The 16,281-nt window shown below is 33.4% G+C and overlaps 1 protein-coding gene across 1 annotated transcript in view; it reads right to left on the bottom strand.

Moving 5' to 3' along the window:
• Positions 1–16,281, bottom strand: part of SEMA3E (semaphorin 3E) — a 268,791-nt gene that overhangs the window by 43,194 nt on the left and 209,316 nt on the right. Inside the window, exons 6-10 of the mRNA XM_065939685.1 lie at positions 6,548–6,667; positions 5,351–5,493; positions 4,192–4,306; positions 3,576–3,645; positions 163–307 (exon numbers count right to left, since the gene is read on the bottom strand). Of these exons, the coding sequence (XP_065795757.1) occupies positions 163–307; positions 3,576–3,645; positions 4,192–4,306; positions 5,351–5,493; positions 6,548–6,667 (593 nt within the window). The remainder of the gene's footprint in view (positions 1–162; positions 308–3,575; positions 3,646–4,191; positions 4,307–5,350; positions 5,494–6,547; positions 6,668–16,281) is intronic.

Here is a 16,281-nt window from a genome sequence, read left to right as displayed (position 1 = left end):
AGAAGTAATATTTCTTTACCATGCAAGTAACCAAGCAGATTTTTAATTGTAGAATTTCTTAACTCTTTCATGCAAATTTAATAAAGCATCTGAACAATGAACAGAATATTACTAAAAAAGCCTTTCAAAAATAATAATACTTTGCTAAATGCCTAAACTTACAGATCCAGGTCTTGGATAAGGTACTTTTCCTTCATAGAGCGACCAGTGGTATTCAGGTCCTTCCTTATGTGCATATGGTCCATTAAAGGCTGCCCGGATGCTAGACATGTGATAAACACATATAGCATGGCCTCTAAATATATTACTGGGGAAAAAAAAAGATAATTACTATTCTGGAATAGACTAGGAGGTCATCTAGTCAAACCCTACAGACACCCGAGATAAGGAGGAAGTCTTTTGGGTGAAAGAGCTGCAATCTCTTAGGTATAAGGCTAGAGATATTATCTACTACAATACTCCAAGTATTCAAACTCCAAACTTACTGTTTTTTGCCTATTTATTAGAGCAAATTAAAAATGACATTGTTAGAATCACAAAAGCAGTCATGTCATTTCATTTTTTTTTCCAGTTGAATCTTAAAAATTTAATTGAACTATAATTGATTTACAATGCTGTGTTAGTTTCAGGTGAACTACACACACACACACACACACACACACACACACATATGTAAATATATTCTTTTGTGTTTTACATGTCTTATTAACGAAGATTTCATCTTAATATTTTTAAAGATTCATTTCCAAGTTGAGGAAGGTTTTATCTTCTTGCATCTCTTTCAGGTATACTGTGTTTTTCTTCTTGCCATGCTGTTAATATTGCTGTAAATTTTATTCAAATTTTCAAATTAGTGTATATGATTTGAAGAATAAATTAAAGTCTAAAGAGAATTAGGGGCTTTGTTCCATTCTTGAGTTAGGCTGTCACACAAACATTGATTGGTTTACTGTGTATTACTCCCTCCAGGTCACTGAAAACAGTGCTACAGTGGCAAGATGACTGGGCTGCACCAGATTAATTTTGAGAAAAAGACTTAAATTATGCAAAACTCAGCTTCCCTACCTGAAGAAGTAGAAGAAGTTGAAATTATTTTCTTGATAAATATTCTACTTATCTTGGATAAAGACAGCATTTGAGCCTTCTTTATAAAATAAAGCTACAGCAACTTTTATTGTGAGTATTTAAAATAAGATTCTGTGAAAGAACATTTTAAAATTATTTGTTTTAAAGATTAGGCCACATTTCTTAATTTGGCATAATCTGAATGAAGTCTAACACTTCCCTAGCCTCCTTATTGTAAGAATTAAAATAATTAGATTGTGAAAGTGCTCTGCAAAATGCAAAGTTTTTTAAAAGTATAACATTTCCTACATTATGAGACACCTGTAGAACAGCAGTTATGTTACTGTCTAAGGACATCAGTTCACACATTTTATAACACACCTTGAAGCAATTGGAAATGCCTGCAACAGTGAGAAAACCAGAGATAGTCTTCCAACTGACATGGCAGTAAACCTTTGATCACTATGCTATGATATCAACCTCTACGTCAGATAACACCTGGGAAGCCTATCCTCAAAATTATGCATATATTGAACAGCCAAAATTGAAATTATGGAAGAAAATAATGTTCTGCTTTTGAAAACTCAGACAGATCAATTATGCTATCATTTATGAAAACAGCTTATAAGCTGATCATTCTAACTCATTAAAAAATCTATAACTCATTAAAAAAATGACTATTCTATAGCTTACATTTATCATATAATGCCATGGAATTATCATGCAATGTACAAATTCTTCACTGGCATAAGACAGAAGATGAAGTGTAAAAAAAAAAATGTTAGGGATTTTCCACAGACTGTGATAACTATCAATCTATATTAAATACTTCTTCTTGCATCAAGGAATAATTGATAGCAAAATTGTCTCTATGTTTCTGTGCTAAAGAAAAGGTCCCCTTAGGACAGCAGGATGCTTATCTAAAGAGCGTTATTATTTTTTTTCAAAGTGAGAATAAGAAATTACCTGCTGAAAAACTAAACAAAAACTTAATGCAACAGCAAGGTGGGGGGACAGGGGAGATGAGTTGGGAGGCTGAGACTGGCATATATACATTATCTAAATACAAAATAGAGACGAAAACAGACTTGTACTGCACAGGATACTCCACACCGCGCTCCGTGGTGATCGAAATGGGAAAGAAATTTTAAAAAGAGGGGATCTATGTATACATATAACTAATTCACTTTGCTGTACAGTTGTTATAGTTTAGTTGCTAAGATGTGTCCAACTCTTTTGTGACCCTAGGTTCCATTGTCTATGGGATTTCCCAGACAAGAATACTGGAGTGGGTTGCCATTTCCTTCTCCAGGGGATCTTCCTAATTCAGGGATAGAACCCACATAACCCACATTGGCAGGTGGACTTTTATAAACCACTGAGCCACCTGGGAAACCCTTGCTAGACAGTAGAAACTTAAAAAGTATTGTAAAGCAATTATACGCCAATAAAAATTAATAAACAAAATTTTATGGAGAGATCCTAAGCAAATAAAGTACACACGACAACATAAAAGTTTAAGGCCAATGCAAAGCAAACAAGGAACTGAGTAATATTTTTCTATCACCATCAAGAGAATTGAAGTATATTCTTTATTTCTCATTTTAACCATCTCATCTCCACTCTGATTTATTTGGAAAGACACGCAGGGAATTATATATATAAACTTTCAACTCAAACTGATTCTAATAACATATTTTCATTCACATATCAGACACATGAAATGATCTTCGATTCATTTTTCCAGCACTCTTCAATGGATACATAACACAAAAACATAAAAATATCAGATCATAAGTCCTAAACTTGGGTAGTTTATTTAAATTTAAAACATGGAGGGCAAATCAGAAACGTGTGTTCTCTAAGAATCCACACAGAGGCAGGACAACCAGAGGACAGGAAGTGAGCAAATGCTTTGTGATTAAGGAATCAAGCAGTGTTTCATGAAGATGGTAATTGACAAGTACTGCAAGAGAAAGTAGATAAAGCAAATCATAGTGACGGGCAAACCAGACATTGGGATTCTGACAGGTTATTATCTTGTCAAAAGCAGAGTTTGAGGGAAGTTAGAGGAAAAACTTCCAATCTTAAGTGGGGAATAGTGGATAGAAAGACTGAAAGCCTGACCCAGACAACTGTATATGATAACTGAAAGAATGATCCTAGACTTTACAGCATGGAACTAGTACCTTAAAACAAGCAAACAAACAAAAAACTGTATAGGAAAAAAAAAATGTCATTCTGCTGTAGATCGGGGGTGAAGAGCTTAGGATATTGAGCAGAGGAGGATGCTAGTACTTTAAACCAAAAGAAATAAGGATTTGGATTGAGATTGTGGTTTTAAAAAAGTACAACTGCAAATACAGAAGAATGAAGGGAAATTGGTGACTTGTAAAGTATAGAAAGTGAGAATAACAGATTGATCAGTAGTATTTTCAATTACATCCACTGTGAAGGGATGAGGCTTCTCTTGTTTCATGACACTTTGACTAACCATATAAATTTCTTACCTGGTAGTGTTGAAGAGTCCAAATATCACTGGGTTCTTATGATCTCTGGTATGTAGCAAGAACACATCCTCTGAAACATTAAAGATCATTACATTAACAATATGTTTAGCCCTCAAGGCATGTGAAGAAAATACAGTGACATAGTTTAGAATCCATGATATATTTTAAGATATATCTTATATATAAGATGATATATATATTATATAAGATGATATTATATATATAATATATTATATATAATATGATACATGCATGATATGATATGCATATGATATACATATTGTATATAATATGATATAGATTTCCATATACAGTTAAGCAACCATGACCAAGTCACAACATAGTGAGATGGATGAACTGTTGAGGATGACTTTGAGCTGGGCGTGAAGGAAGGAGCTGGAGGTGCCGACTCTAAACTAAAAGGAGGGGTCTTTTTGCTTTTGCAACTCCTTTGGCCCAACTTGTGGACCCGGCTGAGATGAGAATAAAAACTTGCTCTAAGTTAGAAGTCAATGACGGTGGAAAGAAGTTTTCTATGCATGTTAAAAACAGTGAGGGTTATACAAAGAAGCACATATATCAAAGAGGAAGATATAACTCTCCTAATAATATTTACCTAATTCATCAAAATATGTATCAATCCCATTCATGCCCGGTACTGAGCAAACAAGTCTAGCTTTCAGGAAAGTGCTCCACTTATTCACCAGGATTCTCTGTCCTCCCATATCATTCTGTGAAAAACAAAAAGCAGGTCAATGGGGGCCCAGAGAACTTTTACCAACAATGGATCTTGTATTATTAAACATGAATATGGCAAGAGTTACACCTTTTTTACTTAAGTAGAAATTTTGGTCTACTCCTCAAATAATATTAAAGATGCAATTCCTCACAAACCTTCTCCTTTTTTTTAGGTTTACACTGGCTGCCTTGTTGGTGTGCTTTCACAATGGCCCATTAAACAGTTTCCAGGTGTGAAACAATGTTAGTTGAGTAGGTGCCCCCAAATAAATAGTAACTTTTATGATACAGTAGCTTTTACTATTACTTTATTGATAAATAATCTGCTTATCTCAGAAATACAGACACATCTCTTTTTCTTCTTTTAGGAAAAAGACTTGTGATATGAACACACATGCATACATACACACAACAACAAGCATATATATTTGTACACATATACAAAATACATACATGTGTATATGTGTGTCTGTGTGTACATCCATACATGTACATAAGAATATCTTAAATTTAGAATATCTTTTTAAATATCAAAATAACTTCACATTTATAATACTATTAGGATTTTCTCAATATATAAGGCTACTTCAGTTGGTTTTGAATATTCACTAAATCATCTATCTGAATTCCAACAAACTATAGATGTTTTTCCCTACAGAATCAACCATCTGAATTGTTGAAACATAATTATGTAAATTATTTAGAATGTGGATTACAGAAACTAGAAAGATTTTGGTGAAATTAACTTTTTAAAATGGAGCTTAAACTTCTGTATGGGAAGAAGTATAGCCTAATTATACACCATTTCTTCTTAATAGGGCTTTGAAAATGGGGAAGATAACACAAAATGCAAAGTTCTTTTCAGATTAAACTTTAGTCGACATGAATCTAAAGATTAGACACTAAATACCAATTTTAGGGAGCCTAAGAGAATACTTTAAAACATTTTAAAGTAGAAACCTATTATAAACTGAGCAAAGGCCTGACAATAAATTGTGAGATAAACAAGCTTAGTGAGAGAGGAAAACAGTCCTCACCACACAGAGCCGCCCCACTCTGGTATAAATTGCGTGGGCACTGTTTTCTGCCTCCAGGGCCTTCTCGGTGAAAAAGAAATACACTTTGTTGTCATCTCGGTCTTCATTGTCAGGGATCATATAAGAACCTACAAATTTTGGTTCTAGATAAGTAAAAAAATAGAAGAAAATGTAATAGTTATTACAACAAACTTAAAATATTTCCTTGACATTTTGTACTAAACTTTAATATCATGTAGATATCTCCATGTTCTTTGCAAATCAACAGCTTTACGGAAGTGTTAGAGGATTTAAAATTTAACTGAGTCGGGGAGGAAAATAATCTGATTTCAAACAACATACACTAGAGACTTGAATTCAAAAAAGTAGAGCAACATGATGATACTCTCCACAAACTTCCTATCTGTCTCTTTATCCATATAAAGTCAATATAAATATATGAAAAATATTTTAGTAAAGAAGTCTATCATTATTTTTTTTTACTCATAAATTGTCTACTAGTCCAGCTCATGGAAGATCATTTTAATTTTAAGGTGGAAAATTCACTTTAAGTTTTTGTATTTCTAATCAAATGGATCTGAGTGAATGACTTTTAACTGATACAGAATGTCGAATATTTTAATGACAAAATACTGGCAATAATGACTATGCACTCTAAAGCTTAATTAAAAGGTTGAAAATAATTGAACTACTCACTATAAAATGATTTTAGTTCTTAGATATACCAATGTGCCAAAATATAAACATGATTTCTTACAAAGAATTCTACGTAAATGAATGCCTAGTGACGTTCCTAGAATTTTATTTGTCTCTAAAGTACAATGTGATTCTGTTAAACAAGCAAAGGAAAGCAATCAATTCATGCAAAATTATACCAACTGACAAGAGACAACAACTTATTGGATGAAAGGGGTTTTCATTCTGCATACATTTGCTTTGTTCATTAAAATCCTGATTTCTAAGTATTGCTCTGAGAGTAATTTGGTTTTATTATAAAGCTGATCAATTTTTATATAAAATGATATGCATATATCATATAATATTTTAATCTGGGAATATTGCTAAGAAAAAAAAGCAGAAATTTGCAAAACCTATAAATTACATTTGCATTGTTATCATTATCAAAATGGCACATTTCCCATCAGCTCTGGACTTGCTTCTCAGTTCTGAATCATAAACTTTTCTTCTCGACCCCACCTTTCAACAGGCGCTCATCATCATGCTCAGTGCGGATCTGAGCCAGTCGCCCCAGGCTCCTGAAGATGGCAGCATCTCTGCCCCAATAGTCACTGTAGAGTCCAGCAAACAATTCGCTACCTGCATGAAAACATCAGTTAAAGAGCCGTGAGCGTCTCTGGGTCTGATGACAACATGCTGTGCTGTCCCGTGCCTAGTCACTCAGTCGGGTCTACTCTTTGAGACCCCATGGACTGTAGTCTCCAGGCTTCTCCATCCATGGGGATTCTCTAGGCAAGAACACTGGAATGGGTTGCCAATTCCTCCCCCAGAGGATCTTCCCAACCCAGGGATTGAACCCAGATCTCCCGCTTTGCGGGTGGATTCTTTACCAGCTGAGCTACCAGGGAAGTCCGATGACAATGTATAAAACCACAACTGCAATAAACATATCCAGGTTTACCATGTATATGGCCTTAGAAAGTCAACGCTACAGTACAGAGCAGGAGTGGTGCAGTCAGACAGCCAGGGTTTGAATCATGACACTACCACTTACTAGATGTGTGACCTTGGACAAGTTGCTTAACCTCTTTGCCTCAGTTTCCACATTTACAAATAGGAACAGCAAAAGCATTTAGAAGAGCAGGGGCATAAGCTAAGACCTATATGATCAGTTGATAAATAGGCTGACGTTATGGTATTTTAATAAACTTCTTTCAATTTTCATATCATCAGGGTATTAGTGTTGACATTATGTGTGACTCAGTTAATTCAAATACTTCTTGTGTAAGAAATTGCCTCCACTAACATGACTTTAGTGCAGAAACCACTAAGTCCGACAGAGTAGTATATAATTTAATTAGTTGTCATTTAATTTGTAAGTGTGTGGCTCATTTAGATAGAAATGATGGAAAGAGTTTGTGATTTAATCGGGCAGGCAACAGAATGAATAAAGCTAGCTGTAACACGTGGTGAAGGTCACAGACTTAAATCAGGCCAAGGAATACACAAATATATGCAGGATCTCAAGAAATGGCTGTATGTCTTTGGGACAAGCTTGAAAAAAGACATTAAAATAGCTTTAAATAGCTTAAAATAGCTTTAAATTTAAAATAGCAATAGAGAAAAATATATTAACAGGGGGAAAAAAAAGATAAAACTTTTTGAAAGGTCAAAACCTCTCAAGCACAGGGATGTGAAGTCCTCTTTTGTCAAATTGACAACAGAAGATAATGATTGTGCCCTTCAACTGAGGCCAGAAGGATTGTCATGGGCATATGTAGCTCGAATTTTGTCTTGGGCAAAAATCTCTGGCCATGAAATGATAGCAACAGAACACTGGAGAAAACAACCTCCACCTAGGGTGATAAAATTACTTCCTTCATCAGCATCATGTAACTCTGCTCAGGTTTTAAAATATAGAGATAATAAGTATATTAAACTCAAAGTATGAATGTTTTTCTGTTAAATTTGGAATGTGTCCACATGCTATTTAAAGTGTTTTAAAGTTTAAGATAATTCAAATTAATCATACTTCCAATTTAATAAAGTTAGTTGTATACTCATTTTAGAGTTAGAACTATTAAAGCTACAGGTATAAAAATGTGACCAAGTTTTCACAGAATTTAAGAAAAATTGAGTGTCATATTTATAAACTTTATTTGCTATATTTAAAAATGGTTCAGTATGTATAAAGAATTTTCTCTAAATTAAGGCCTTTAGAACTTTAAAAAATTTGAACAGAATAAATATTTTTCTATGGTTTCAAATTTGAGAAAGTAATCAACTGAGTTGCAAATAGGACACACTGCAAGGAAGTTTAAAAATAAAGATGAGGGACTCCCATGGCTGTCCACGGTTATGACTCTGTGTTTCCAAAGCAGGCGGTGCAGGTTCGATCCTTGTCTAGGAAACTAAGATCCCACATGCTGTGGGGCATGGCTAAAAAATTAAATTTTTTTAAAAGTAAAGATTCTTGCTTTTATCATACTAGATTTAGAAAAAGAAAACTGATATACAAGTTGAATTTTAAAACTTACAAGAAAAATAAGTTTTTATAAATGTTACTACAGTAAACTAGTTTTCATTCACAAAAACGTGAGTAAAGCCATACATGGTTTTGTTTGTTTGGTTCACAAAATTCCCTGTGGATACTTTAAAATTATATTAGGACACAATCAAATAAAATTCAGGTTTCCCACAAAGGAATTCACTTTTAAACTATATACATACATAATATTATGTTATATTATATCATATTATATAAGAGAAAGAGAGAGACAGGAGAGACAGAAGCAAATGTGGTAGAATATTAACAGTTGGTGAATCAAGGTAAATGGCATAAATTTTTACTCCTCTCTCAATTTTTCTTTGTATTTGAAAATTTTCGAGACAACAAACTTAAAAATGAGCTGTATTTTCTGAATTAATCCCATATATTCAATGTATGCTAAGTGAGAAGTATAATAAGAAAAATAGCAAAAGCTAAAAAATAAAGATACTTTGTATCTGGACTTATGAAATATAATTTGGTAGAAAAGAATTATATCGGAACTCATGTGTAAGCAAGTTCTTTGGAACTAGAAAGGGTCGGAGGAAGAACATAATTTGTATCAAATTCAATCAGTCTTATCTTCACTAGAATTTTCATATCCATATGTGGAAAAAGAATATTTTGAGATAAAATGCATTCAGTGGTTAGAGATATGAACCACGGGATTCCTGCACTACTTGAACACAGATAAAAGAGAGTCATGGTGAATTCATTAAAAGGCTTTGGGGATCATCATCTCTATGGAATAAATGAATGAGTTGACCCATAAAAAAGCTGACTACTGAACCACCAGAGCAAGGGTTTTTCTGAAATTTTTAAAAATTATTGTAGCTTCCACATTAAATATAAAGGCCATTTCACATGGATGAACTTAAGAGATTTTCATACAAAGTGAAGTAAGTTGGATACAGATAAATATCATATGATACCATTTATATGTGGAACCTAAAAATAAAATGATACAAATGAACTTATTTATACACAGAAATAGACCCACAGACATAGAAAACAAATTTATAGTTACCAAAGGGGAAAGAGGTGTGGGATAAATTGGGAATATAGGATAAATGTGGGATTAACAGACACACATTACTATATTCAAAATAAACAGCAAGGATCTACTGTATAACACAGGGAACTATAATCAGTATTTTGTAATAACTCATAATGGAAAAGAATCTGAATAAGAACATATACATGTATATAAATCAACTATACTTCAATAAATAATAACAAACTATAAAGGTCATTTTGTAAAACTGTCCTAAACAGAACTTATTTTTCTAATATGGCCTGGGTGAATGTTAATGTATAATAGGCATCCCAAATTTTTTTTCTTTAAAATCACAACAGTTTTATACTTCTTAAGATTTTAATGTACTTTAATTTCCTAAAATATTTATAGAATTTTTATATGTGAAAATATTATTATGGAAAATAATCTTTACTTTATTTCACATCAATTTTGTTGCACTTATCCCAATTTGAACACTGTTTCCAAGTTCTATTAATACTCGTTTTAATCAATTCTATAAATTTAACAGATAAGTTTCACATGAAGCCACTAGATGGAGCCATATGATACCAAATGTGTGAGTATATGTATGTGTGTGTATGTGTGTGTGCGCGCGTGTGTGTACGTGTGTGTACTTGTGTGTGTGTGTGTACGTGTGTGTGTGTGTGTGTGTGTGTGTGTGTATGCACACATACATACAGAGGGCAGGTTATCTGCAAAACGGAAAAGATGATATATTACCAATTTTAAACAATTTCCCTTTTTGTATTCAGATAAAAGAAAATGACTTGTGAACAATTCAAATAACACAATATGAACTGTATGATTTAAACTTCAAAGAAGCTAGACAGGTGCTAAAAACTATATGCTATATAAACTGAAACAAATGTGTTTCTGTTAGAAACATTAGATTTTCCTCAGAATGGAAAGATTCTCCTTTCACATTATATTATCACTCTGAAGAACAAAATAAACTCATAGTAACAGATAATAATGACTTTTGGTAAAATACTTTCCCAAGAAAATATGAACACTTTAATGAAAAATAATGAATTAGAATAAAGCTTTAGGCACAAATGTTAACTAATAGTAATTAAATGAGCAAAAAACTCAATATTATTATAAATATTGATACTATTTATGGAAACTATACAATTTCTAGCTGAAAACTTAAAAATCATAACCATTTGGTATAGAGAAAATTTATGAATCAATATTCTGCTATTTTATAGAGCATAAAAATAGTATCTGGATAATTCAAACCATCATGGATTAAAAAGAAAAATGTTTAATACAAATAGTAAAATATGTTTTAGAGCTTCAATGAGAAGAACAGAACTACTCAAACTTTTAGTTTTCTGTGTCTATGGAGACATTTAATAAGCATACGAACTTGGCCATACATTTAATTGGCATTTATTTTGACATTCTGAATACAAATAACCAACTTAATTTGTGAGCCATGCATTATTTTTCATTGTTACAACACTGATTTCTGAAGGTAACTGATGCTATGTTAATCTTAGTTGGTCAAGTGTGGTTATAATTAAAAAATAAAACACATCTGCAGGGTATTTTGACAGGTGAATGTAACTTATCATTGTCATGTTCAACAATAGTCTCTGTGTACAGACAGGATAAGAGTGGAAACAGTTCTGCACTGGAAACCTGGCAAACTAAGCCCCCAGCCCTAAATCTGCAATTTGTGCCAACTGTTCAGAATCTCACTGCCTCAGTTATTTGGAGAATCAGAGAGATGTACGAGTGATTTCCTGAGGTTGTCATGCTATGTGTGAGTGCTAAGTCGCTTCAGTTCTATAAGACTCTTTGCTACCCCACGGACTTCAGCTGGCTGCTAGGCTTCTCTGTCCATGAGACTCTCCAAGCAAGAATACTGGATGGAGTAGGTTGCCATGTCCTCCTCCAGGGGAATCTTCCTGACCCAGGCATCGAACTTATATCTTCTGCATTGCAGGCAGATTCTTTACCCACTGAACCACTTAGGAAGTCCGCCTCTTCTCTCTGCTGCCCTTTCATTTGTTTGTTTTTTGCCTGGAATCTCTTCCTCCCTGCTTCTGTCTTTACTCCCCATTTATCTGGCCATGGCCCAGGTAAATGAAATGTTCCATGACCAAGCTTGTGTTACTTGAGTAGTTCCCAGTACCTCCGCAGCCCCCATGCCTATTTCTATATTTCTTATAGTACTATACTTTGCCTCCTGTGTTTGACATTGTTTCTCACTAGACTGCAGACTTCTTGATGTTGCTATATTCTTTTGTCACCAATATCTTACACAGTGTCTAGAACACAGAAGATGCTCAATAAGCATTTGTTGAACCAAAGAATGGCATAATTAATCAGCAAGAGAATATATCTAAAATTTTTAGTTTATGAAAACTATGAAATGCAATTTAAAGAAAACCTCAGGATGAAATACTGATTTTTCAAAAATGCTTCAGGGAAAATAGAGTAAAAGAAAGAAAAACCTATTAGCCTTTACATGAATAACACTGCATTTTTGTTCCTCAAGAACCTTGTTATTTAGTGGTTTTAATTTATGAACACAGAGACTCTATTTTCTTCTAGTATCTGTTCCTAAAACTTTCAGCCCCAAAGACTGTGTCTACAAATAACTGTTTGTAAGAAAGAAAAGAACAATATCATTTGAGCTGGAAAAATACAAAAACAAATTCATTGCAAATAATTCTAAGTTAAAATGCATAATTAAAATACTTTTCTACACAGCTCCTTTTTCACAATACAAACTCTAATTGAAGTTTTAGTGAAACATACTTCATTCCCTTAATATTTTATCAAACTTATCAAGAGTTTAGTTCAAAGACAGTATTACTAATCAGAGTTTTTACTCACCATGTTGTAAATATAGGTTTTTAATTGTTTAGTGAGAAAAATTCACAGTAGTTTTCCATGTCCTTATTTTCTTAATTCTTGCTCAAGCATTTCTCCTATTTATGTTGTAAACAGATCTGCATAATTGGTGAAACCTACTTGCCTTATGAAAAAGACATGGCTAGAGACAGACTTAACTGTATCATTTTATAATTGAACTTTATCATTTTATTAGAAAATCATTCTATTTTAGAGGCACTATTTCACAGAGTTACTGTGACATGCATAACTACCAACAAAATGCATTTGGAAGGATGAGGATTGGTAAGAATGGTCTATAGATTCCAACCTCCCAATTCACACAATCTGCACAGAACAGTGAAAAGAAATCAGAAAAAGCAGATCCTTTCATTAGTTACTTAGTTGTTGTTTGGACTTTTTCTTTGATTTTGCTTTAGCAAACAACATTAGCTATCAGTGTTAAGAAGGTTGTTTCTGTGGCATGAAGGAAAAAGAAAAATGTGTTTAGAATCTGTTTATTTGCATTTTCTGACATCTGTGACAATACTGTGAGTTTCCTTGGTGGCAAGTCAATGACACTGATGCCAGCATGGTCAAACCAGACTTCTAAGGGGAAGAATGTCAATGGGGAATTGAACATGACATTATTTTTCTTCTATCATTTTTGATTTTTTGTTTATTTTGAGGAAACCATAACCAAGTAGTTAAATAGCCCTTTAGCAACTAGTAGCGATGTCCAGAAGCAACAGTCAGCCTGTGGATGCTTGGCATTCAACCAAATGAGAGAGCACAGTAGTCTTGGATAAAAAATTACAGACACTCTTTAGGGACAGAGACAGGAACATGGTAAGGAAATGGATTTCTACACAGTTTGGTTGAATTCAAGAAATGAATCAGCACATTCACTTACTATGTTTATAGAGGTTGTAATCATAAAGACTTATATTTTACCTTCATCTCGATGATTTCATTTATTTTTCTAATATTTATGAAGTACTATTTTGTGCCAGAACTATTCATTTATAATTCTACCCTGAATATATAGTTAATCAAATAGATGCATTTATTTATAAAAAATGTTTTAATAATATTAAGAGCTTGAAATAATCACTTAAATTTTCCCTGAATGAATTCTGACTCCCTTTCCTTCAATCAACATTGACCTTTAGTTTACAGAATTTGTAATGAGGGGATATATTCACAAAGGTCTCATGATAAAACAAAAGTGCAGGAAGAAAATCTCAGTAGCTATAAACTTGTATAATCTTATTTGCTGAAAAATGTAACATGGGACATAAAAAGTGTGGAAAGAAAATTTCAGAGACTGTGAAATATCTCATTCATGATTATCTGTTGATATAAAAATTTGTAAGTCTTTAACTTGAAAGTATCCTAAAAAATTCTAACAAAAAAGCAAACACTTTCAAAAGCAAAGTGTGAAAAGGTACCTGACAAATCAAAGTGGTTCTCCCCCAAACATTAGTAACATGTACATTAGCATACTTTAGGCACTTCAAGTATGGTATGTATTAAATTACACCTAGAATTGGCAATAAAAATCTGAGTCAGAATGAAACGTTGTTTTTTTTAAAAAAAAAAAAAAAAGAAAAAAACAGCAATAGAATTGAGTGGACAAGCTATCAAAGAAATTCCAAAGTTAGTTAATAAAGAGAATATTGCAATGTTACATCAAATTTACACTGACGCAAAAAAAAAAAAAGAAGCCAGCTAATAGTTTTACTTCCTGACGAAAATGACATATGACACAAAGAAAATATTTCCTGAATTTTGGTTGGCCAGCCAGCAAACCTAATAATTTTTAGTGGCAAGGTAAGTTCTCAGTATCTTTGTTTGATTCAAAAGGTACAGGCAAGTAATACAGCAATTCAATTTACTAAAGTAATTCACTGTTTCAACAAACTATTTTTAAAACCAGATTGCAATGCCTTACCTTCTTCAGATATTTATTTAAGACCCTTTTATATGTAATATTTTCCAATGAGTAAACTCTTCGCATGAGGTGGACAAAGTATTGGAGCTTCAGCTTCAGCATCAGTCCTTCCAATGAACACCCAGGACTGATCTCCTTTAGGTTGGACTTGTTGGATCTCCTTGCAGTCCAAGGGACTCTCAAGAGTCTTCTCCAACACCACAGTTCAAAAGCATCAATTCTTTGGCGCTCAGCTTTCTTCACAGTCCAACTCTCACAACCATACATGACCACTGGAAAAACCATAGCCTTGACTAGATGGACTTTTGTTGGCAAAGTGATGTCTCTGCTCTTTAATATGATATCTAGGTTGGTCATAATCAGAGACTGGGGCAGGAGGAGAAGGGGACAACATAGGATGAGAAGGCTGGATGGCATCACCAACTCCATGGACATGAGTTTGAATAAACTCCGGGAGTTGGTGATGGACAGGAAGGCCTGGCGTGCTGCAGTTCATGGGGTTGCAAAGAGTCGGACACGACTGAGCGACTGAACTGAACTGATATGTAATATTAGTGATCACAGTAGGGGGGAAATGTGGCTAAACATATAGAAATATTGCACCTGTGATATGAATTTATAATGCCACCATGATAAATTATGCTAATACAAAGTAGGGTTTAAAAAGAAAGTCTAATTAATGTATGATTTCATCTTGATTGGCTTCTGAACATACAGAACACGGCTCAATAAGGAGCTTGTTTTACTCTTTAAATCTTGCTTCACACAGAATCGTTTTCAGTTACTAACATTTCCATTCTAAATTAGACTGTAAATTTAATAAAATGTTCATTAACTTGTCTATCACCTAGCTAATAATGTTTATTTCTTATTTGGTTTTTCAGTAAGCTTTTACTCCATGTGATCTTTAGTCAGCTGAATTTAAGTTAAATAAAATGAAATTTGTATCTAAAATTAACATATTATGAGAAATTATGATTTGTGAGCATATTTTTTCTTTCAGGGCCTTGTTAGTTTTATAAGTACAGTTACAGAGTTTTTTCTTTTTTTTAAATCATGAAAGCGAATCTTAATGTGGACAGGCACTAAAAGTTAAGTGTGACCTATAATTAACACAGAAGCAGAAATGGTCTAACCATGGTCATCTTTTTGCTGAAGTCCTGTCTTAACCCAACAGTAGAGAACATATGTGGTCATAAAATACCACATTAATGCACTCTTTCCCTGTCAAGAGTAAGCTACACCGAGACTGCCAATTTCCATCTCAGGTAGCTCCATTTTTTCCAACTCAAATTCCTGCTGCTTTTTCATTTGAGTGAATTATTTCTACTTCCTGTCTTTTAAAGAGTTGTTGGCTCACAAAGGTTATCAGATTTCCATCCCAGTGGCTGCTGCATATCCACAGTAAGTGAATGATCTCTCAAAGGTACTTTGAGATGAAAGCTAGTGGATAAATTAGAAGAATTATATTTTTATTTCTTCTCTTTGGAGGGATTATTCTATAGCTTTTGTGTTTAGCTTGGAGGACTCTCAAGATTTGATTTTTCTTCTAAATAAGTGAAACAGTCACCCAGATGGCAAACACTTCACATTTTAGCATAGTGTAATTTGATTTGGAAGTCCAATGAAACTCACTTGGAAATGTCCCTCCAGTAATATTTCCCCTCTTAAAAAATTCAGTTTTAAATTTCTGGTTTCACACATACAAGCTCCAGAAAGGCTGGGTGGAGAGTGGTGGGATGGCTAAAAAAAGTTACTTTTAACCATGTAAAAAAATGTTAAAAATAAATGGTGTTCTAATTGTCTTAGGATTTTACCAGAGAAGGAGTGCCTACTGTGTAATTTTTGACTTTCAACATCTTTTA

The sequence above is a fragment of the Muntiacus reevesi genome, chromosome 6, assembly GCF_963930625.1.
Source record: "Muntiacus reevesi chromosome 6, mMunRee1.1, whole genome shotgun sequence".
In the NCBI taxonomy this organism is placed as follows: Eukaryota; Metazoa; Chordata; class Mammalia; order Artiodactyla; family Cervidae; genus Muntiacus; species Muntiacus reevesi.
This window is presented reverse-complemented; position numbering and strand designations above follow the sequence as displayed.